At 44.0% G+C, this 24,441-nt stretch overlaps 1 protein-coding gene across 10 annotated transcripts in view; it reads right to left on the bottom strand.

The window, feature by feature from the left end:
* LOC115093936 (arf-GAP with GTPase, ANK repeat and PH domain-containing protein 1) overlaps nt 1–24,441 on the bottom strand; it is a 1,595,449-nt gene that overhangs the window by 672,026 nt on the left and 898,982 nt on the right. For all 10 annotated transcript variants that reach the window (XM_029606403.1, XM_029606396.1, XM_029606397.1 and 7 more), the window contains one exon: nt 4,604–4,708. In XM_029606403.1, coding sequence (XP_029462263.1) covers nt 4,604–4,708 — 105 coding nt within the window. The remainder of the gene's footprint in view (nt 1–4,603; nt 4,709–24,441) is intronic.

Genomic DNA, 24,441 nt, shown 5'->3' with positions numbered 1-24,441 from the left:
TTTCCGAGGCACTAGCAGACAGCTGCTGAAGGGTATCATAATGGTCCTTCAGATGCGCCACCGCGTCCCGAAAATTATCCCTGAAGAGGTTCTCGCCCGTGCAGGGATGGTCGGCCAGCCTGTCCTGGACCTCCGGCTGGAAGTCAGAGGTCTGACGCCATGCCATTTGTCTGGCGCCGATGCTCATGGCAGCTAAGCGGGCTGCCATCTCAAAAACATTGTAGGTGGAACACACCACATGTTTTCCTGCCCCAAGGCCCAACAGGGCAAAGGCGGCCAAGCCCTCCTGCTGTTGCTGGGGGAGGCCCTCTGCAAAATCCTGGACTCATTTCCAGAGTCTGCGATTATACTGGGTTATATAAAGTTGGTAGGCGGTAATGCGGGCAACCAGCATGGTGCCTTGGAAGATCTTCATTCCCAGGGCATCCAGTTCCCTATGCTTGTGTCCTGGAGGAGCACAGGCATGGGTACAGGAGCGCCGGGCCTTCTTCAGCGCGGACACCACAACCACCAACTGGTGGGGGAAGTTGCCTCTTATCAAACCCCATGGCCTGTTGCACCAAATAGGTGGAGTCGGACTTTCTGTTCACGGGAGAGACAGAAATGGGGTGCTCCCACATGCAGAGGAGGTGGTCCTTGAAAATATCGTGGACAGAAACAGTCATGATTTCCTTGGGACTGTTGATAAACTGGAGCACTTCCAGCATCTTGTGACTCATAGCCTCCTCCATAAGCAGTTGGAAGGGAATGTATGTGTGTATGTGTGTGTGTGTATATATATATATATATATATATATGGGGTTTTTTTTACTTTTCATCTTACTTGTATTTAATTTCCTGACAAAGATTTGATGCCTTTACTATAGCTCCTTGTACTTTAGCCCACAGTTCTTCCACTTCATCTATTTCCTCCACCCTATCACCCTGTCAGCTCATGTTTAAGGCATTTCCTCATTTAATCAAAGTCATTATTTTGGAAATCCAGGACTTTGAGCTTTGAAACATTCCATATCATTTATCTGGACATCTGAAATACTTTCTTTGTTCTTAATTAAAAGGTCCATTATTACCTCTTACCTCATTGGTTCCATCACCATTTTTCTGAGCAGCACTTGAAGGGAGTGCACAATCTCCCTAGACCGCTCCAATTCTGCAGATGGAATACTTCAGTCCACATCTGGCAAATTAATAATCTCTCACCAATACCATGTTCCCTTTTATTTTCACCGTTTGAATGTCTTTGGCAAGATCTCTGTCAAGTTCCTCCATCTGAGTCAGAGATACACCATGCCCATGTACATGGAAGTACCACCTCCTTTCTCTACAATCCTTGCATGCTTGTCAGTCACATTAATATATTTTATTTTACATAAAAACTACTCTTTCTCCTTTTCTTCCATTCCTATCTTTCCCAAACAGATTATAGCCCAATATGGCCATATTACATTCACAGGACTCATCGTTAAACCACATCTCTGTTATAGTAACAATACTATCTTAGAGTTTGCAGTTCTGAAATTTTATTGCATTTCGTGTTCATCACTTTCCAGCTATTTCTTCTTGGCTTGTTTAAACTCTCTTTAGTCTGCAAACTCCTTTCTTTCATTTTTTTCCCCATCATCTTCATTTGTTTATCAGGGTCGACAACCCAAATCTATCGACTTTCGTCTGCCACCCCCATCCTCTACACTCAACTCTTTTAAAATGTCTTATCCAGATTTCTCACCTGCCACAGAAAGATGTAGTAAATTATGAAAAAGTCTAGCTAGAAAATGCAAGTATGTATTTTGAACTGGGGAAACCTCATAAAGTGCCAATATAAAGATGCCTCCTATGGCTACTTAATCCAACTCCAATATAAAGGTTGTTGGAAAAAGGTTATAATCATTGGAAAACTCCAGCAGTCCAGTGTAACTTAAGTGGTATACAGCAAATTGGCACTTTATGAGGTTTCCTCAGTTCAAAATACATACTTGCATTTTCTAGCTAGACTTTTTCATAATTTAGTATTAATCATACGATTGTCTGGCACCATCTGGATTTATTATTTTGAGTATTGATACACAGAAAGATGTAGGTCATTGTTACAATATACCCTTTGCTTGTATCACATATGGCCCTGTTTCTCCTTGTTCACCTGTGTACCTGCCTACCTTTGTAATTCGTCCTATGTTTTAAGAGTGTCAACCCTGTACACCATTGTGGACTAGTGATTCTCACATGTAACAGTATATAAAACACTCAAATAAATAAAATAAATCTCTAAAACCTTCTATTTACCAGCTTTTGAGCCACATATTGAAGATGACTATATAACATAGCCTTTTCTCTTCCACACAATCAACATTTATTTCCTCTGAAAATGTTATGGTGTTGTTTACCAAGTGTCTAAGGCCATTTCTTAAATTTTATAATTCCCTCTTCTCTGCACAACACAGAATCCATTTCTAATCAGATCTAATATCACCCAGGTGGAATTTAACAATAACATCAGAATCTTTTCTTTCTTATCTAATCACAGTCATAATTTGTTTCTATTCCTGCTAGTTGAGGATCCCAGTAGACATTTAACCTTTTGTGACCCTTGAAATGTTTCCCCAAGTTAATATTTTTATTTATTTAGCAGCATTTGTGTGTCACTTTTCAATCAAATGAAAAAGGGAAATGTATCTTTAATATCTTTAATCTGTCTTAAAAAAAACATTCCAGTAGACAGTTATTAATGATTTCTTCATTCTAATTAAATCGATAAAATTAGAGGCATAGCCACTAGAATATTTTTTGAAGACAGATCAAAGTATTAGTGATACATTTTCCTTTTTTATTTGAATCCCTTGTGTATAGGAGAATGAAGCTCACTCCACTTGTCTTTGAATATACTTTTCAATTGATAAAGTGGCTTATAATTCATTAATATAATTACTTGTTTTATATTACAATTTAAAATCAATTAATCAACATATAAAATAATCCCAACTCATAAAACTCCTTAAACTATCGAAGATATAACATGGGTTCTCTTCAATTGATTTTTTATTATTACCCACACCTCTCAATTTATTTTCTTCATTAACTATCTAAAATAGCCAAGTCTTCAAAGCTTCTCTAAAATCTTCTGCCTGATAGAGTCCCTCAGCAGAAGGCATTTTATGTTTTGGGATAGTGTTTGCAAGACTTCCAATTTACAAACCTGACAGTACATGACCTGGTTAAGAGACCATGCTGAATTCAAGAGAAGTCTATCCTCCAGCCATGCCCCCTCCCCCAACACACACACACACACACACACAAACACATTACAGTTATAAAATCTCATCTCATCTCCCCGGAAAACAGTAATATCACTACCAATCCACCAGCCAACCTTCACATCACCCAAGCAAGAGATTTAGGAGTTATTATCGATAATCGTCTAAATCTAAAATCATTTATCAACCAAACAACTAAGGACTGTTTTCATAAACTACATGTCCTGAAAAGAATAAAACCACTCCTTCACTCTCAAGATTACAGAACGGTTCTGCAAGCAATAATCTTCTCTAAGATAGACTACTATAACTCTATCTTATTAGGTCTCCCCTCATCTCACACCAAACCTCTTCAGATGGTACAAAAACAAAGCCAGACTACTGACAAACATGAGAAGAAGAGACCACATATCTCCCATCCTTAAAGACCTACACTGGCTGCCAATTCACTATAGAATCATTCATAAGTCCATTACCATTATCTATAAAGCCATTCATCACCATGCTCCACTCAACCTACAAATCCCATTCAGAAAACATACCTCCTCCAGACCCATTAGAGAAGCTTACAGAGAATCACTACATGTACCCAATACCAAAACCTCTCAACATATAACATTTAGAGACCGGGCCTTTTCCACAGCAGGACCATCATTATGGAACTCCATTCCACCGGATCTTCGACAGGAACCGTGCCTTCTATTATTCAGAAAAAGGCTCAAGACGTGGTTGTTTAATCAAGCCTTTCCAGACCCCAACTGAATCTCAATTCAACGACAACCATAGTCAGACATTCCTAGAACATTGTAAATAATTGCTCTTTCTGTTAAATTCCTTTAGCCTTTCCTTCTTCACCCAGTTTTGAACATCCTTGCTTTATTGTAACTTCATAATTTCTCTTCACCAGTTACTGTTTTATTTTATTTTCATTTTACACCCTCTGTTAAATGTAAACCAGCATGATGAGATGCTTATCTTGAATGCCGGTATAGAAAAACACTAAATAAATAAATAAATAAATACTAAATAAATAAAATGTAGTTTTCCTGGTACTGGAAAGCAATAAAAAACTACAATACCAAATAAAATATATTTAAATACTGAGTAGTTAAAAGAGATCAATCTGTAAAACCAAAGGCTATGAAGTAGCACAAATAATATCAAAACAAAATTCTGAACCAAGTAGTACACACAAGATTCCTCAAGAAGCAATGGGTTCCAAGACATCTCCCCATCACTTCCCAACCATAGTGGCAATTTTGTCTGATAAAGTTACAACATATGTGGATGGGTCATCTAAGCATATCCGATCTGTATCTGACAAGGGCAGACTGCATGAAGTGTGACATACTTACATGTAAACTGGGATGATAGGTCAGTACGCCATTGTCACAAAGTGTAACATACTTTTTCTTCCATTCCTTATTCAGTGACTTGCAACTTCGCTTTAGCAACATACCCTATCAGGAAACACAAAAGAACAAAAAAGGAATATATATTATTTTTGCTTGAAAGGTCTATAGTTAAATATGTATGTATAAACACAGAAATATACATTTTTACAGCATTTAGGATTTTCTCCTTTCTAACACTTTATATTGCTTATTTTATCCTTTCTCTTCTTCTCCTTCATAAAATATGGTATCTTGCCTAAGCAACCAGCAATGACTAGCAGCTGCTCCTCTCTGGACATTACAAAGCACTCAAATCTCTCAAAGTTAAGCTGACTAAACAAGACACACTATTGTCAGTATCAGTGTCAATGCTAACTGTTCTGGCTTTAGTGAAACAGGAATACTGGGATGAAAACCAAAATGTTGATATAATAAATATATTTGTAGTATTTTCGTTTACGCTTTACCTAATTTTAATTTGCGTTTTCAGTATGTTTAAAACTTTAAAGTCACTTTTCCTTTTTTAGAGCCAGACAGGAAACAATAAAGGCAATATTTAGTCTCCCCCATGGCTCCTGCAAACCTTGCGGGCAATTTTAACCCACAGGGTTTGCGGCAATAATGAAAGTAAAACTAAATTTTTATTTTCATATCAGCAACTCTCAAGACTCGAGGAAACCCCTCTCAACCACAACCTCACTCCACTATCCATCACAGAAGAAAATGTTCCTCCGATATTCTCAGTGAACATCTGTCTAAAGAACTCCCCAACCTTGACACCTCTAACCCCAACTCTGCCCTTCTATCCTGGCGCAATATCACGGAGTCTATAGCCAACAAACTCTGCCCCAAACAGTCGAAAACCATCAATTGGACTCAAAAAAGGATGCAACCTTGGTACTCACCTGAACTTAAACGAATGAAGCAAAACCTCTGACACAAGGAAGACTCTTGGCGGAAGTCTCCCAACTCTACTACGCTGTCCGATTACAAAGGAAACATGCATCATTACAGGATTTCTCTACTACAAGCAAAAAAAGACTTTTTCGCCAGCAGAATCCATGATATCCAGTACGACGCTAGGGCCCTGTTTTCCTATGTATCTCAACTCACTAAACCCTCTGCTCCTACCATTCCTGACGATCAAGCTCAATCCAAAGCCAATGAACTCGCAATCTTCTTTCAGAATAAAATTGTAAACACCCTAGCGCTGCTCCCTACTAACCCTACACCTCTAGCTCTAAACTACGCCACCACAGACTCCCCCAGAGCTACCCTAGAGTCCTTCGAGCCCACCACCCCGCTGGAGATAGAATCAACACTCAAGAAGTTGAAACCATCCAACCACCCGATGGACCACATCCCAACAAAACTTCTGCTCCTCATCCCAGGCACCATCTCCAGATCTCTAGCCAACATCATTAACTGCTCCCTTGCCCAAGGAATTTACCCGGATGACCTTAAAACAGCATCTATTAAACCCCTCTTGAAGAAACCAAACTTGGACACTAATGAGCTCTCCAACTTCCGACCCATATCCAACCTCCCGCTGCTAGCAAAACTGACCGAGAAGGTGGTGAACACACAGCTTTCGGACTACCTTGAGGAACACAAAATCCTATACCCCTCCCAATATGGCTTTCGCAAGTCTTCCAGTACTGAAACCCTCCTCATCTCACTAACAGACCACATCCTCATGGGCCTAGACAAAGGGATTTCATTCCTGCTAGTTCTCTTGGACATATCGGCGGCGTTTGATACCGTGAACCATAGCATCCTCCTCAATCGTCTCTCAGACATCGGATTATCCGGAAACGCCCTCCAATGGTTCAGCTCATTCCTCGATAATAGAAGCTCCAAGATCACTATCAACAATAAAGAATCCCCTAACTTCAAATCCACTCTAGGTGTTCCTGAAGGCTCCTCTCTATCCCCCACCCTCTTTAATATCTATCTATTGCCTCTCTGCCAGCTCCTCACAAACCTTAATCTAATTCACTACTTATATGCTGACGATGTTCAGATCCTGATCCCTATAAAAAAAATCCCTTCCAAAGACGCTCTCCTTCTGGGAGGACTGCCTCAAGTCCATCAACCACCTACTCACCAGCCTGAACCTAGTCCTCAATGCAGCCAAAACGGAAATTCTTCTCATCTCCTCCGACCTTTCTACCAGCCATCATCAGACAACCTCTATTCCTCAGACCACTCAAGTTAGAGACTTAGGAGTCACCATTGACAATCATTTAAACCTAAAAAAATCAATTAACAATATTACAAAGGATTGTTTCTTTAACCTACAAGTTATGAAAAGACTCAAACCCCTCCTCCATCTCCAGGACTTCAGAACGGTCCTCCAGTCAACAATATTTTCCAAAACAGACTACTGCAACACTCTCCTCTTGGGACTCCCGATCTCCGCCACTTGACCACTACAGATGCTCCAGAACTCAGCAGCCAGGATATTAACCAACACTAACCGGAGAACTCACATCACCCCTATACTTAGAAATTTACACTGGTTACCTATTAAATACAGAATTCTGCACAAAGCACTCACCATTATCCACAAATCCATACACAACCAACTTCCTTTAGACCTTCGGTTTCCTCTCAAACTATACACTTCTGCAAGACCCATCAGAACGGCACACAAAGGAACCCTTCAAGTTCCCCCAAATAAATCCACCCGTCTAACCTCCACGAAAGAACAAGCTTTCTCCACAGTGGGCCCCATCATCTGGAACAACCTGCCAACTGACCTAAGACTGGAACCCTGCCTGACTACCTTCCGAAAAAAACTCAAGACTTGGCTTTTCGTCCAAGCCTTCCCTGAAACCTAACAATGCAACAGTTTTCGTCATATAGCTCAATAGACTAAATGTCCGACCCAGCCATTGTATATTCATTAGTGTTAATTCTCCAGTTATTCCTGTCCTTTGTTTCCTGGCTGCTCTAGCCCCCAAGTTTTATTCTCCATGTTATTTGTATCTGCGCCTCGGCCTTCTTGTTATATGGTTCTGTTAAGTTTACCCCTAAGTTTGATGTAAACCGGCCTGATATGAAGCTTGTCATGAAGTTCGGTATAGAAAAAAGTTAAATAAATAAATAAATAAATTCATTATTAACTAACAAAAATTACCCACAGAGATTTGCACCATTTTCTCTTTGGGGAATTTTACTAATCAAAAGTGCACAATCTGTTCTGATCTTTGCCCCCAGGAATTCCTCTTCAGTCTACGAGTAAAAGTACCTGTGGTACTCCTGGGGAATTCTGCACCCAAAAATTTTTCACACAAAAATTTAAAATTCTGTGCACAAAAACTTAAAATTCTATAAAATTCTGCATACTTTATTATTAGTCAAAATAACACATCAATCATGACAATCTAAGTAATTAATTTAAAATGTAATACAGAAAAAAGTTATTACTTAAAGATGCAGAGTTTTAAATATTTTGAGCACAATTTCCCTAGAAATTCACTGAAAGAATGTCTCTTCCACCCTCACTCCACATTCCCCTGGCCAGTCTCAATTTGCCCTCTGAAGTCCCAACTCCTCCACCTGCCAGTATCTCTCCTCTCCCCCTCTAAACTCAATCCCTTCAACTATCTCCACTCCCAGAGTTTGACCCTCTCTCGGTACTGCCCCTAACACAGGCTCCCTCTGTCCCTCTCTCTCACATACACACAAGCTCCCTCTCTCGAGTGCACATATACACCCCCTTCTACAGGCTCCATTCTCTCTTTCGCACACACACATCGCCTCATACAGACGCCCCCTCTCTCTCTCCCAAACACACAACCACACACCCTCATACAGGCTCTCTCTCTCTTGCACACACATATCCCCTCATACAGGCTCCCGCTCTCTCTTGCACACACACCTATACAGTGTCCTTTTCTCTCTCATGCATACACCATCACACAGGCGACTTATGTCTCTCTCTCATATTCCCCTGCAGACTGGCGCCCTCTCTAGCTCACTCTGCCCTACACATAGGCTCCCTCTCTCACATACACACACATCCCTTCACATAGGCTCTCTTTCTTACACATACACACACCTTCACACAGCCTCCCTCTCTCAAAAACAAACAAGGACCCTCACATATACACGATCCCTTTTTCAAACACACTAGCTCCCAATCTCTCACACATATACATACTCCTGCACAATTTCCTCACATAGGATCCCTCTCTCTGGCACCCATACCCACGCACTCTCACACCCCAGGCTCACAGTCTTACACATACAGACAGACAGACACACACACACACAAACAGATTCAGTCTCATTGGGACCTGTTCCATCTTTGCGTAAGTGGGATGGCCTCCACTCGAGGAGAAGATGTAACAGGCCCCGGCATGCCACATGTGGAAGCCATTCCACATGTGGCGAAGCTGGAACAGGCCCCAGCATGTGAGTGGGGGCTGTCTTGATCATGGCGAAGATGGAAAAGGCCCTTCTGCGCCGTGAGCAGAAAGTGTCCTGTTCATGGAGAAGATGGAACATGCCTTCATGTGCCTCGAGTGGAGGAGGTCCCGGTTGCGATGAAGATAGAACAGACCTTGGCATGCTGCGAGCAGAGCCCTTCCCACTCATGGCGAAGAAGGAGTAGGCCCAGGCGTGCCACGAGCGAGACAGCCTCCACTTGCGGAATGCCGAGGCCTTCTCATCATTGTCGTGAACAGGATGGCCTCTGCTCGCAACATGTCAGGGTCTGCCAAATTCTGCGCAGCTGTGCTGGAGGGGAATTCTGAGGAAATTCTGTGCTCCGCAATAGCTCAGAATTCTCCCAGGACTACAATGTTGTTGAACCACGCAGGTATTTTATCTGCAGAGAGATTACGCAAGAATGAAAGCCTACATTCCCAAGGGTAAAATACCATTTTACATATGGAAGGGCTTTCATTATTGCTCTTAATATCTGGAATTTGTACATATTATGGCCTTTAAAAATCTACAAATTATATAAACAGACACAAACAGCTGTCTGGGTCAATTTAACTTACACAGAACCTTTCAGCAGGGAAAAACAAAATAAATGGTGATAGAACCCATGAGAGGGGGATTCTACTGGATCTGCTACTCACAAATGGAGGCTGTATCTCAAATGTCCGGGTAGGCAGAATAGTTTGATATATCAGCCAAAAGGAAGGCAAGTCACATGAAGATCAATGTCCTAGGCTTTAAAACCCAGACTTTGGTAAAATGGCAACATAGCAGTGGATCCCTTGAGTGCTTCCTGCACTGTTCTGTCCACCAACAGAAGTGGTAAAAAAAAAAAAAAAAGCTTTTAGTGAAGTGCATCCTATTTATGTAGAAGAGACTGAACAATTTGTCGGTCACTGTTTGATCTAGATACCATGCAATGGTATGAAACACTTTGCTAAGGCTATTTGCCAATGTTTGGAGATCCCAGGAAGGTAAGTTGCTTACAGGAAGGCTTTATAGTTACAATTCCACTCCCAAATCCTCAAGGATTCTTAGAAGAGGGTCTATGATCCTGTGGCCCTTTGCTTGTTGATGTAGAATATTGCTGCTTGGTTGTTGGTTTGGATCAGAAAGCACAGTTGTTTACCTGTAACAGGTGCTCTCCTAGGACAGCAAGATGTTAGTCCTCACATGTGGGTGACATCATCTGATGGAGCCTGGCACGGAAAACGTTTGTCAAAGTTTCTAGAAACTTTAACTGGCAGACTAAGCATGCCCAGCCTGCTGCTATCCACTTGTCCACACGAGGTCCCCCTTCAGTCTCTCCTTTTCCGCGATGCAGTAGCCTCGTGGTGGTAGAGCTCCAACTCCTTGAAATTGTGTTTAACTTTTTTGGGTGTCCTTCTATTACCCGAAAGTGTAAATAACCTATTCACATCTACTCATTTAAGATCTCATGATCTTAAAGACCTCTATCATATCTCCCCTCAACCATCTCTTCTCCAAGCTGATCACCACTAACTTCTTCAGCTTTGCCTCATAGGGGAGCTGTTCCATCCTCTTTCTCATTTTGGTCACTCTTCTCAGTACTTTCTCCATCGCAACTGTATCTTTTTTGAGATGTGGCGACCAGAATTGTACACAATATTCAAAGTGCAGTCTCACTATGGAGTGATATAGAGGCATTATGGCATTTTCCATTTTGTTAACCATTCCCTTCTTAATAATTCCTAACATTGTTTGCTTTTTTGACTGCTGAGGCACACTGAGCCGATGATTTCAAAGCATTATCCACTATGATGCCTAGATCTTTTTCCTGGGTGGTAGCTCCTAATATGCAACCTAACATCGTGTAACTACAGCAAGGGTTACTTTTTCCTATATGCAACACCTTGCACTTGTCCACATTAAATTTCATCTGCCATTTGGATGCCCAATCTTCCAGTCTCGCAGGGTCCTCCTGCAATGTATCACAATCCGCTTGTGATTTAACTACTCTGAATAATTTTGTAGCATCTGCAAATTTGATAACCTCACACACCATATTCCTTTCCAGATCATTTATAAATATAGTGAAAAGCACCGGTCCAAGAACAGATCCTTGAGGCACTCCACTGTTTACCCTTTCCCACTGAGAAAACTGACCATTTAATCCTACTTTCTATTTCTTGTTTTTTTTAACTGGTTTGTAATTCACGAAAGGTCTTCGCCTCCTATCCCATGACTTTTTAGTTTTCTTAGAAGTCTCTCATGAGGGACTTTGTCAAATGCCTTCTGAAAATCCAGATACACCTCATCTACTGGTTCACTTTTATCCACATGTTTATTAACCCCTTCAAAAAAAATGAAGCAGATTTGAGAGGCAAGATTTTCTTTGGGTAAATCCATGTTGACTGTGTTCCATTAAACCATGTCTTTCTATATGCTCTGTGATTTTGATCTTTAAAATAGTTTCCATTATTTTTCCCAGCAGTTATAATGTCAGGCTCACTGGTCTATAGTTTCCAGGATCACCCCAGGAGCCCTTTTTAAATATTGGTGTTACATTGGCCACCCTCCAGTCTTCAGGTACAATGGATGATTTTAATGATAGGTTACAAATTTTAACTAGATAGTATGGATACTACGGAAGCCATGGGCTGATCTCAAAATGTAACCAAACCCACTCATTAGCATAACACATTCTTGACTTAATTTTTGCCAAAAACAATAACTGCATCATCAGTTTCTCTCATAAGATATTGACTTGGTCTAATCACCAGCTAATAAAAGCAGAAGTAACTCTTCACCACACAACAAAAACAAATAATAATCTATCCTTCACATACAGAAAAAAGATTAAAGTGGAAATACATGAACAATTAAAAATAAAATAAAAGAATTCAATCATAATAATGCCTCCAAATCCTTTGACTCCTGGGATAAAATTATCAATTAAATAGAGGATACCCTCTGCCCATCATAGAAAAAAACATTCCAAAATGAAGGTAACTTAACTAAACAAAAGAAAACTTTAAATACTGAAAGCTTAAGCCATACTAAACAGACCCTGCAAAAATTTGAAAAGCACTGACAGAAATGCCAATCTACAGTTTCAATAGAAAGATACAAATCTCTATTAACTTGAACAGATCAACAAAGCAAAAAAAGAATACTATGCAAAACAGATTCATGGTGCAATATTCAATTCCAAAATACTCTTCAAAACAGTTAAAACCTAATCAAGGACCCATCCTCCTTTATCTCTAATAACCACCAGTTATTAGAGACCCTCCTGACCCCCACAAGACTTGCCAAAAGTCCCTGGTGGTCCGGGAACGACCTCCTGCACTCGGGCCATCGGCTGCCAGTATTCAAAATGGTGCCAATACCCTTTGCCCTCACTATGTCACAGGGGCTACGTCAGCCCCTGTGACATAGTGAGAGCCGTCGGCTACCAGTATTCAAAATGGTGCCGATAGCCTTTACCCTCACTATGTCACAGGGGCTATGTCAGCACAAGATGGCGCCGGCCATCCATTGCTCCTACTATGTGACAGGGGCTGACCAATAGCCCCTGTGACATAGAAGGTCAAAGGCTATCGGCACCATTTAGAATACCGGCAGCCGAGGGTGTGAGTGCAGGAGATGGCTCCCAGACCCCGCTGGACCACCAGGGAGTTTTGGCAAGTCTTGGGGGGGGGGGGGGTCAGGAGGGTGGGGGGGTTGTAAATTCAATTTTTGCTGGGAAACGAATAAGAATTAACACATGTACGTATCGGGGGCCCCCTTGCCGAATGCAATGTATCTCCCCCCCCCCCCCCCCCGACGAATACGAATCCCGAATGCAACGTGTGGCGTCCCTCTGCACATCCTTAGAAATTAACTCTAAACTCCAAAAAAAAGCTGAAATTCTGTGGTTAAGGAGTGATACAATGATAATCAAACCACCATCTCTAGACCTCAGAATCACTATTATCCCTCAGATCAAATACGTGATTTGGGAATTCAGATCGATGAGAACTTCACCATGAAAAAGCATATAAGCAAATTAATCAAAACAGGATACTCCAAGCTAAGAATATTACATCAGCTGAAACCCTTGTTAACTTTTCAAGACTTCTGTAATGTTCTACAAACACTTATATTTTCAAATTTAGACTACTGCAACTCTCTTCTGCTAGGTCTACTATCAAGCCTACTAAAACACTACAGCTACTTCAAAATGCCTCTGCAACACTTTTACTAGGAACAAGAAATTTGAACACATCACCCCCTCGCTGATTCCACTGGCTTCCTATACAATCTAGAATTCACTATAAAGTTTTAACACTAATAATCAATATCATCTAGGCGTGACAATTCAAAACTACACACCACAGAGAGGTTTGAATGAATCTTTGGATTGGAATTCATTATTGTAATTCATTTTATGTTTATAGTCTCTTCGAGCATCAGAACAATTGTGTTTTCAGGATTGGTCGTGACTCGTTTGTATCTGTACGTAGTGACATCATAGCAATGCATTGATTGGCTACTCGGCTATCCTTTCACCAAGTTTAAAAAGCACATCCGGTAGCCTTGAGCTTTTTCAGATTTGGGTAGAGTCATTTTTGACTCACGCTTAAGACTTCATACAAAATTGATCAGGCAACATCTCAACACTCACCGACAGAGGATTTAATGAGGACGAATTCCCTGATGAAAGGTCCCTGGACAGACTTGAAACGTGGCTGCGTCGGTCATTGATTCACAACATCAGATAAGTCGGGATGTTGATTGAGCTTGTGTTCAAGCCTTTTTCATATCTATTAATGCCTGAGAGGTCCATATAGCTTGTTTAAGCATTATAAATACAATTGGGTATTTCACAGTTTACCGGGACAGTTACACTCATGGTCTCAGTTATTCATGAAGTGAAATTCACAGTTTTCAGCAATGAATAATTTTTAAAAAAATGAAAGAGGTTTTCACTTGGTGTTTTCTCATTACAATTAAAAAAAAAAAATGGATGGAGGAGGTCCGTTTATGATTATAACACAATTGTATCACCCTTTGGGGATTCATGATATTAATTTATGAAACGTTCCTCTCTTCTCCTAAAAAGATTTTGTGATAAAAAAATCTTTTTCTTGAATGTAAGTTTAAATGCTTCACCCTGTATTGGGGTTATAAATATTATATAAACTGTGGCAAAAAAAATTTTGTTTAGAGTGTTTCAATTGTGTTTCAATTTAAGCATGAACTGAAAACATGGCTCTTCAGAAAAGCATACAATTTAACGTAAAAAAACAATAATCTGATAACTATAATCAGTACCAGAGATAATGTTAATGGAGCGAACAATAAACAACGAATGATATGATGTAAATTGATGTTACTAGAGTAAACAATAAGTAATGATTAGTTGCACATTGATGTTATTAGAGTAAGCAATAATTATGAATGATATGATGTACACTGTTAGCAGGATTAGATCTTGTATTCCTTTTAAATCAATCATGAATATGAACAAGCATGAAATAGAATAGTAAATGCATAACTACAGTATACAGCAGCTAGTGCAATTCCTTAAAATACCTATGATTTTGAACAAGAATATGTTTACTTTGCGGTGTCAAACTAAAAGGTGATTGCTAACCCAAGATATGTGATCATTAACCATGAACATGTATGCGGATCTTGTAAACTGTTGTGATCTACTTTTGGAACGATGGTATATAAAATGCCTAAATAAATAAATAAATAAATAAACAAACAAACAAACAAACAAACATATAGCATGTAGTATTAGGTGTAAAAAGAAAAAAAAATAGGAAAAAGCAGGCTTGTAGCACAACAGCAAGCTTCGACTGATCCATGCCAAGAGATCCCTCAACTTCAAAAAGTCTAACAAACAAGGGGCGCAAAAAAGAAAAGGGAAATACCCCCACTTATACAACCTGTGGCTGGGCTCCTGCTAAATCATAAAGGATGATAACACAAAACAAAGACAGTCATAATTCTCAAATGTCAGTCGGCCAAGTCCGGGCTTTTGTTATCTTGCAGCCATTTTTCTGCCACTGCAACAGTTTCAAGGATAACCGGCCGTCCATTTCGAAAAACTCTCAGATGGGCTGGATACAACATGGCATATTTACAGTTCCTACGCTGCACCTTCCACTTAACTTTACTAAAAGCCTGATGCTTCTGTTGGAGATCCGCAAAAAAATCCTTTTCAAGGTCGCATAGTATTCGGAAGTTGCCTCGGCATGAGCAATTTTCAAGCTCATCCAGCTTTTCCAGAGCAGTATTATATCGCCATTCAAACTGATCAATTTTGGCGCCATCTGCAGTGAGCACCATTTCTAAATCCATCAGCTTGCTGTCCTGCTCTTCAATTTTTGTTGAATTGTCTTATACAGCTTCAACTAAGCCATTTTGTTGACCACCATAGTGAGACAATCATGTAAACTTTTTTTTAGAGATGTTATCAGCAAATCCCTCCATCCACAGGAGTATGGAAGTTGCTTGATCTTCTGCCTCATGAGGTGCGGCTGCCATTTCTTCATCAGAAGCAGAGTTGCCTACTGGTTCTGGCCTGGCTGGGCCAGGCTTCTTTACTGACTTTTTTTTTTTTTTTTTTTTTTTTAAGTGTAACGGCCCAATCGGCCCACAGTAATGGCAGAGATGTCTGTATGCCAATACCAGAAGTCTAAGAAGTAAGATGGGAGAGTTAGAGTGTATAGCAGCAAATGAGATTGACATAATTGGCATCACAGAGACTTGGTGGAAGGAGGATAACCAATGGGACAGTGCTATATCAGAGTACAAATTATAGCGCAATGATAGGGAGGATCAACTTGGTGGGGGTGTGGCACTTTATGTCCGGGAGGGTATAGAGTCCAACAGAATAAAGATCATACAAAAGATTAAATGCTCAATAGAATCTATATGGGTAGAAATCCCATGTGTGTTGGGTAATAGTATAGTGATAGGAGTATACTACCGTCCACCTGGACAAAATGGTCAGACAGATGATAAAATGCTAAGAGAAATCAGGGAAGCAAACCAACTTGGCAGTGCAATAATAATGGGAGATTTCAATTACCTCACAAAAAGACGTCGCAAAAACCAAAAATTTTTTTAAATTTTATTTGCATAGAATTTATCTAGAAATGTGGACCATCATACCACCCTTGGCTGATTCAGGCAGTAAGCCACGCTTTCAACCACAACGGGTCACATTTAATCATCGGTCCAATAAAGTCTTTTGAATTACTTCAATTCTCGATTTTATTAAATTTACTCTTTTTATCTTTTTTTTATCCATTTATGATAAAATATTTTTCACGATGTTAGGGTGAATATATTTGAAGTGGAATTTCCTTACTTGTACGGAGCGCCGCCGCACTTCCAAACCTTTATCTTCACTTACTTGTGCGGAGCGCCGCCGCGCTTCCAAACCTTTGTCTTCAATGCTGTCGTGCTTTATAGGAGAAGATTTCCGATTGAGGGTGCTCATACAACTAAGAGCTCCTGTAGTCCAATGGGTTAAAGGAGCTCTTAGGGAAGATACGGTCATTGCAGAAAGACTAAATTAATTCTTTGCTTCCGTGTTTACTAATGAGGATGTTGGGGAGATAACAGTTCTGGAGATGGTTTTCAGGGGTGATGAGTCAGATGAACTGAACAAAATCACGGAGAACCTGGAAGATGTAGTAGGCCAGATTGACAAACTAAAGAGTAGCAAATCACCTGGCCCAGATGGTATGCATCCCAGGGTATTGAAGGAACTCAGAAATGAAATTTCTGATCTATTTGTTAAAATTTGTAACCTATCATTAAAATCATCCATTGTACCTGAAGACTGGAGGGTGGCCAATGCAACCCCAATATTTAAAAAAGGCTCCAGGGGCGATCCGGGTAACTATAGACCAGTGAGCCTGACTTCAGTGCTGGGAAAAATAGTGGAAACTATTCTCAAGATCAAAATCGCAGAGCATATAGAAAGACATGATTTAATGGAACACAGTCAACATGGATTTACCCAAGGGAAGTCTTGCCTAACAAATCTGCTTCATTTTTTTGAAGGGGTTAATAAACATGTGGATATAGGTGAACTGGTAGATGTAGTGTATTTGGATTTTCAGAAGGTGTTTGACAAAGTCCCTCATGAGAGGCTTCTACGAAAACTAAAAAGTCATGGGATAGGAGGCGATATCCTTTTGTGGATTACAAACTGGTTAAAAGATAGGCAACAGAGAGTAGGATTAAATGGTCAATTTTCTCAGTGGAAAAGGGTAAACAGTGGAGTTCCTCAGGGATCTGTACTTGGACCGGTGCATTTCAATATATATATATATATATATATATATATATAAATGATCTGAAAAGAAATATGACAAGTGAGGTTATCAAATTTGTGGATGATACAAAATTATTCAGAGTAGTTAAATCACAAGCAGACTGTGATACATTACAGGAGGACCTTGCAAGACTGGAAGACTGGGCATCCAAATGGCAGATGAAATTTAATGTGGAAAGTACAAGGTATTGCATATAGGGAAAAATAACCCTTGCAGTAAATACACAATGTTAGGTTCCATATTAGGAGCTACCACCCAGGAAAAAGATCTAGGCATCATAGTGGATAATACTTTAAAATCATCGGCTCAGTGTGCTGCAGCAGTCAAAAAATCAAACAGAATGTTAGGAATTATTAGGAAGGGAATGGTTAATAGAATGGAAAATGTCATAATGCCTCTATAATCGCTCCATGGTGAGACTGCACCTTGAATACTGTGTACAATTCTGGTAGCCGCATCTCAAAAAAGATATAGTTGCGATGGAAAAGGTACAGAGCAGGGCAACCAAAATGATAAAGGGGATGGAACAGCTCCCCTATGAGGAAAGGCTGAAGAGGTTAGGGCTGTTCAGCTTGGAGAAGAGATGGCTGAGGGGGGATATGACAGAGGTCTTTAAGATAATGAGAGGTCTGGAATGAGTAGATGTGACTCGGTTATTTACACTTTCGAATAATAGAAGGATGAGGGGGCATTCCATGAAGTTAGCAAGTAGCACATTTAAGACTAATCGGAGAAAATTCTTATTCACTCAATGCACAACAAAGCTCTGGAATTTGTTGCCAGAGGATGTGGTTAGTGAAGTTAGTGTAGCTGGGTTCAAAAAAGGTTTGGATAAGTTCTTGGAGGAGAAGTCCATTAACGGCTATTAATCAATTTTACTTAGTGAATAGCCACTATTATTAATTGCATCAGTAGCATGAGATCTTCTTAGTGTTTGGGTAATTGTCAGGTTTTTGTGGCCTGGTTTGGCCTCTGTTCGAAACAGGATGCTGGGCTTGATGGACCCTTGGTCTGACCCAGCATGGCAATTTCTTATGTTCTTAGAGATCACTTGCTGGAGTCTTTGCACATTGACATAGTTAAACCATGACTCTCACCCTCTACACGATGCAAGTGATCAAGATAGCAATATGTAGGACCTCACGCAACACCCTGCTTCCATGCTCACGGCATGACAAGAAGTCCGCACGAAAAATTTATCATCTACTGATTCCTGGATGCCCAAAAATTGCAGGTTCAATCTCCTAGCTTTATTCTCTAAGTCATCAAGCTTGTCAGTTTGATCAGCAATTTGTTTCTCCATTGCTGCCAGTTTACCTGAGGAAATAAGTGCATCATCTTCTAACAGCGATATGCAGCCCTCAGCCTGATCTAGTCTTGGACTAATTTCTGTAAGTGATGCCTTCAGATCCTATATCTGTTCCAAGATACTGCTTAGTTTGTCGTTGAGAGCCACAATAACCACCTATTTAATTTCTGCGAACATAGACTCTGCCTGCGGTCTGTCCATGGTGTTTTCTGTAACGGCCGCCATCTTAGCATTTGTGCACTGGGTTTTCTCTTTCTCTTTTCTCCCAACCTTAGTTGGCATATTAGGTTGAGATTTCTGCATGAATCGGACTGTAGATATAAGCCCAAGTCAGAAATAGTAATATACGGTTGGAAAACACCTGAAAGGATCGGATTACTGTTGATTGTAGGAGTGTGGCACCCAGAGCTGAGGAAGAGACATCTACCTCTGCTCATCACATCATGTGACACCCCCCCCCAATATGTTTTTCATTCTTTTTAGAAAGTTTGACCCCTGAGGAAGATGGCTTCTACCATCAAAACATGGAACTGTATCAGGCAAATAAGAAAATTAGGTCTTACCTTGGTTAATTTTCGTTCCTGTAGTACCATGGATCAGTCCAGACTCCTGGGTTTTGCCCCCCCTCTAGCAGATGGAGACAGAAGTTTACAAACCAAACTCCAGCTTATCTAGGCTGGTGCCACCTACAGTCTAGCAGTCTTACTTAATGTCAAAGCAGATGAAGCCCCAATAACAAACGAACTATATACAGGAACCTTCCAACCAAAACCACTGGCTCAACTATCCCCCAAATGGGACCAGAACCCGAGCCATCGATAATGACTAAACAGAAACAGAGACAGAAACGAACAGAGAGAAAAGAAACCGCTACGACCACGGACTCTCCCTCTGTACAGCAGAAAACGGGCGGGACTCTGGACTGATCCGTGGTACTACAGGAACAAAAATTAACCAAGGTAAGACCTAATTTTCTTTTCCCTGTACGTACCCGGATCAGTCCAGACTCCTGGGATGTACCAGAGCTACCTTACTTAGGGTGAGAACCGGAGAGTCCCGCTCTGAGCACTCCGGCACCGAAACCGCCAGAGCTGGAAGCGTGGACATCCAGGCGATAATGCCGAGCAAACGTATGCAACAATTTCCACGTTGCCGCCCTACAAATCTCTTCCGTAGAAATATGGTTGCACTCCGCCCAAGACGTAGCCTGGGAACGTGTCGAATGGGCTTTTAGGCCCACCGGAGCAGACCTGCCCTGAAGGAGGTACGCCGAAGTAATCGCCTCTTTTAACCAGCGGGCAATGGTCGTTTTGGACGCCGCCTGACCACGACGATGACCGCCCCACAGAACAAAGAGATGGTCTGACACCCGAAAGGCATTCGTAACCTCCAAATAATACAACAATGCCCTTCGCACATCCAACTGATGCAAGTCGCGATGACCAGGAACCGACTTATCCGCCTCTGAAAACGAAGGCAGTTCCACCGTCTGATTGAGATGAAAAGCAGACCCCCACCTTAGGCAAAAAGGACGGCACCGTACGAATTGAAACTCCTGAGTCCGAAATCCGTAGGAACGGCTCCCGACAAGACAAAGCTTGAAGCTCCGATACCCGTCTCGCCGAGACAATCGCTCCCAAGAAAACTACCTTTAGAGTCAAGTCCTTGACGGTAGAATTGCGAATGGGCTCGAAAGGAGCGGCGCACAACGCCTTCAAGACTAAGTTCAGGTTCCACGACGGACACGGAGAATGGAACGGCGGACGCAAATGGTTGGCCCCCCGAAGAAAACGCACAACATCCGGATGGGAAGACAATGTCACACCGTGGACTGGACCTCGCAACAAGGCCAACGCCGCAACCTGAACCCGAAGGGAACTACAAGACAACCCCTTAGACAAACCATCCTGGAGAAAACATAAAATCTCCGGCACCGAGGTCCGCGTAGTCCTTAAGTCCTGCGCAAGGCACCACGACTCAAATATCTTCCAGACGCGTACATACGCTAACGACATGGACGCCTTGCGGGACCGTAAAAGCGTCGAGACGACTGCATCCGAATAGCCCCGTGCCTTCAGCCTACGCCTCTCAAAAGCCATGCCGCTAGACAAAAGCATTCGACCCAGTCGAAACAAACGGGCCCCTGATGGAGCAGGTCCGGCACATACGGGAACTGGATGGGATCCTCCAACGCCAGATTCTGGAGATCCGCAAACCACGGCCTCCGAGGCCACTCGGGCACGACGAGCACAACGGGCGCCGGATGAAGTTCTATGCGCCGTATTGTCCGGCCGATGAGCGGCCATGGCGGGAACACGTAGAGTAGCACTTCCATCGGCCAGGGTAATGCCAGGGCGTCGACGCCTTCCGCTCCCGTTTCTCGGCGGCGAGCAAAGAACCGTGGAGCTTTGGCATTCTTGAATGTCGCCATCAGGTCTAGGGCCGGTGTTCCCCACCGAGCACAAATGAGCCGAAACGCCACGTCCGCGAGCTCCCACTCGCCGGGATCCAGACAATGACTGAGAAAATCCACCTGAACGTTCTCTACTCCGGCAATGTGAGACGCCGGTAGACACTGTAGATGCCGCTCGGCCCAGTCCATCAGCTGCCGAGCTTCGGCGGCCACCGGTTGACTCCTTGTTCTACCCTGACGGTTTATATAGGCCACTGTTGTTGCATTGTCCGACAGAACCCTGACCGACTTGCCACAAACCAGCGGAAGAAAAGCCCGGAGGGCCAAACGCACCGCCCTGGTCTCCAACCGATTGATGGACCAAGACGCTTCCGTCGGGGACCACGTGCCCTGGACCGACTGTTTGAGACACACCGCGCCCCAACCATACAGGCTGGCATCTGTGGTGACCACCGTCCACGAGGGGACCGCCAATGAAACTCCCCGGGTCAAGTTGCCTAGACAAAGCCACCAAGCCATGCTGGAGCGCGCCGACACCAGATTCCGACACCAGATTCCAACAGGACAGTAATGCCCACTGTAAGGGTCGTATATGAGCGAACGCCCAGGGAACCAATTCCCGCGTGGACGTCATAGACCCCACCATTTGCAAGTAGTCCCAGACGACGGGCATGTCTTTGTTCAACAACCGCCTGGCTTGACCCTGCAACTTGATCATTCGCTCCCGCGTCAGATACACCATGCCTTTCCGAGTGTCGAACAGGGCTCCCAAAAACTCCAGAGATTGCAAGGGCTCAAGACTACTTTTGGCCAGGTTGATAACCCAGCCAAGCCTCTGCAATAAGCCAACCACCCGTTGGACCGCTAACCGACACAGCCGCTCGGACTTCGCCCGAATCAACCAATCGTCCAGATACGGGTGGACCAGACACCCTTCCTTGCGAAGGTGGGCAGCTACCACGACCATGATCTTGGTGAACGTCTGCGGAGCCATCGCCAATCCGAACGGCAGAGCTTGAAACTGGAAGTGCTGCCCTAAAACCGCGAACCTGAGGTACTGTTGATGCTCCTCGCGGATCCCGATATGCAGATATGCCTCCGTGAGATCCAGAGACGCGAGAAACTCCCCTTGTCTCACCGAGGCAATGACCGACCGCAAGGTTTCCATCCGAAAACGGGGAATCCGCAGACACCTGTTGACCCCTTTGAGGTCTAGAATAGGCCGAAACGTGCCTTCCTTCTTTGGCACCAGAAAGAAAATTGAGTATCGGCCGCTGCGAAGCTCGTGCGACGGCACCGGCATGATCAAGCCTAGCTCCCGCAAGTGACACATCGTTTCTTGCAGCGCTCGCCGCTTTTCCGAAAACCCGCACGGCGAGACCATGAAACACAGGAGGGGCCGCCGTGCAAAATCTAACGCGTAACCTTGACTTATCACCTCCAGGACCCACTGGTCCAAGGTGATTCTGGCCCACTCCCCGTAAAACCGCGCCAACCTGCCGCTGATCTCCGGAACCGAGGAGTGGACCGGCATCACATCATTGTGAAGGCTTACTGACCGGCGCCCCCATACCGGTGCCCGTTCTGCCAAAGCGGCGTCCACGAAAGGACTGAACGTACGACTGCTGCCTGGAGGCATTATGCCGAAAAGAAGATGTTGATCCCCGGGAGGTCCGAGGTCTGCGACCACCCCAGAAACGGAATCTCGACGCTGGGGCCCCCCTAGGCCGCGGTCTATCCTTCGGTAAAAGATGGACCTTGTTCTCGCCCAACGACTCAATCAAATCTTCCAACTCTTTTCCGAAGAACAACTTTCCTTTAAACGGTAGGGACCCCAACCGAGCTTTAGACGACACGTCCGCCGCCCAATGTCGCAGCAATAACAAACGCCGCGCCGACACCGCCGACACCATGGCACGCGCCGAGGTGCAAAGCAAATCGTAAAAGGCATCGGCACTATAGGCAATCACCGCCTCTAAACGACCAGCCTGCAGCGCCTCCTCCTGCGAAAGAGCCTCATTAGCGGATAGCTGCTGAGCCCACCGAAGTCCTGCCCGCAAAGAGAAATTGCTGCAGATAGCCGCTCGAACCCCGAGAGCGGAGACCTCGAAGATCTTCTTGAGCTGCACCTCCAGCTTGCGATCCTGTAAATCCTTAAGGGCCGTCCCACCCGTTACCGGGATGGTGGTCCTCTTTGTCACGGCCGCCACTGCCGAATCTATCCTCGGGATCTTGAACAACTCGAGCGCATCCTCCGTGAGCGGGTACAGTTTGTCCATGGCCTTAGCGACCTTCAACCGCAAATCTGGGGTGTCCCACTCCTTGAATAGCAAATCAAACGCAGAAAAAAGCAAGGGAAACGCCGGAGGTCCCCTAAGACCCAGCACCACCGGGTCCGTGCACCCGAGACGAGACTCCTGCTGCGGTAACTTGATAGCCAACTCCCCCAGGATAGCCGGTATCAAAGGCGCCAACTCGTCCCGCCGGAACAAGCGCACTACTTTAGGGTCATCCCTGTCCCCTGAATGGGAAACGCTCGGACCAACGCTGCCCGGATCCCCGTCCCCCTCAATACCGCGTGGCTGGGACGGTGGATCCTGCTCGTCAAGCTCATCGGATTCCGAGTCAGTATCCGGGTCCCCCCGAGGCACCCCCAGCCTGAGTGGCCGGGCCCCCCCCCGGGGGATCTGATACCGGAGCGGTTCTGGCCCGCTTTCAGGATTCTGACCCCCGGTCCGCCCCCTGCGGACCCCGCGCTCATTTCCTGGCCATGCGCCGCGCTTTGAACGCCCTGTGCATTACAAGCACGAACTCCGAATTAAAGGAGTCTGAAGAACTATGATCCGGGTCCTCCCCCAGATCGCTATCAGCAGCTGGCCGCGGTGACTTGTCCCTCTCAGAGACTGACCGCTGAGGGGACAGCGCGGGAGGCAATCCCTCCCCCCCCCCTCGCTGCCGAGGGCGCCACACTTCCTGGCCCCGCCGGGAACAAAATGGCGGACTTTCCCGCCGCTGACTTCGGCGGGCTCAAAAAGGGGCCCGTTCCCGCACTCCGCAGGGACAGGCCAGCCATCACCCCCGACGAGGCGCCCGGAGCTGCGGCTCGCGACTGCCTCGCTCCCCGCGGCGGCAGGTCAGCCGAGCCTCCTTCACCCCCCGAAACACAGCCTGAACAGAGGCTGTCACGGGAGAGGCGCCGGGCCGCGCCGCAGGCCCTACATACCGGCCGCCGCGGCATGCCTCTCTGCTCACCCGGACTATTTCAGCCCAAAGCGGATCCTCCCAACTCCCTTCACCCCGGCGATCGCACGAA

The sequence above is a fragment of the Rhinatrema bivittatum genome, chromosome 6, assembly GCF_901001135.1.
Source record: "Rhinatrema bivittatum chromosome 6, aRhiBiv1.1, whole genome shotgun sequence".
Taxonomy (NCBI): Eukaryota; Metazoa; Chordata; class Amphibia; order Gymnophiona; family Rhinatrematidae; genus Rhinatrema; species Rhinatrema bivittatum.
Note: the sequence above shows the minus strand (reverse complement) of the source record. Positions and strands in the feature narration are given on the sequence as shown.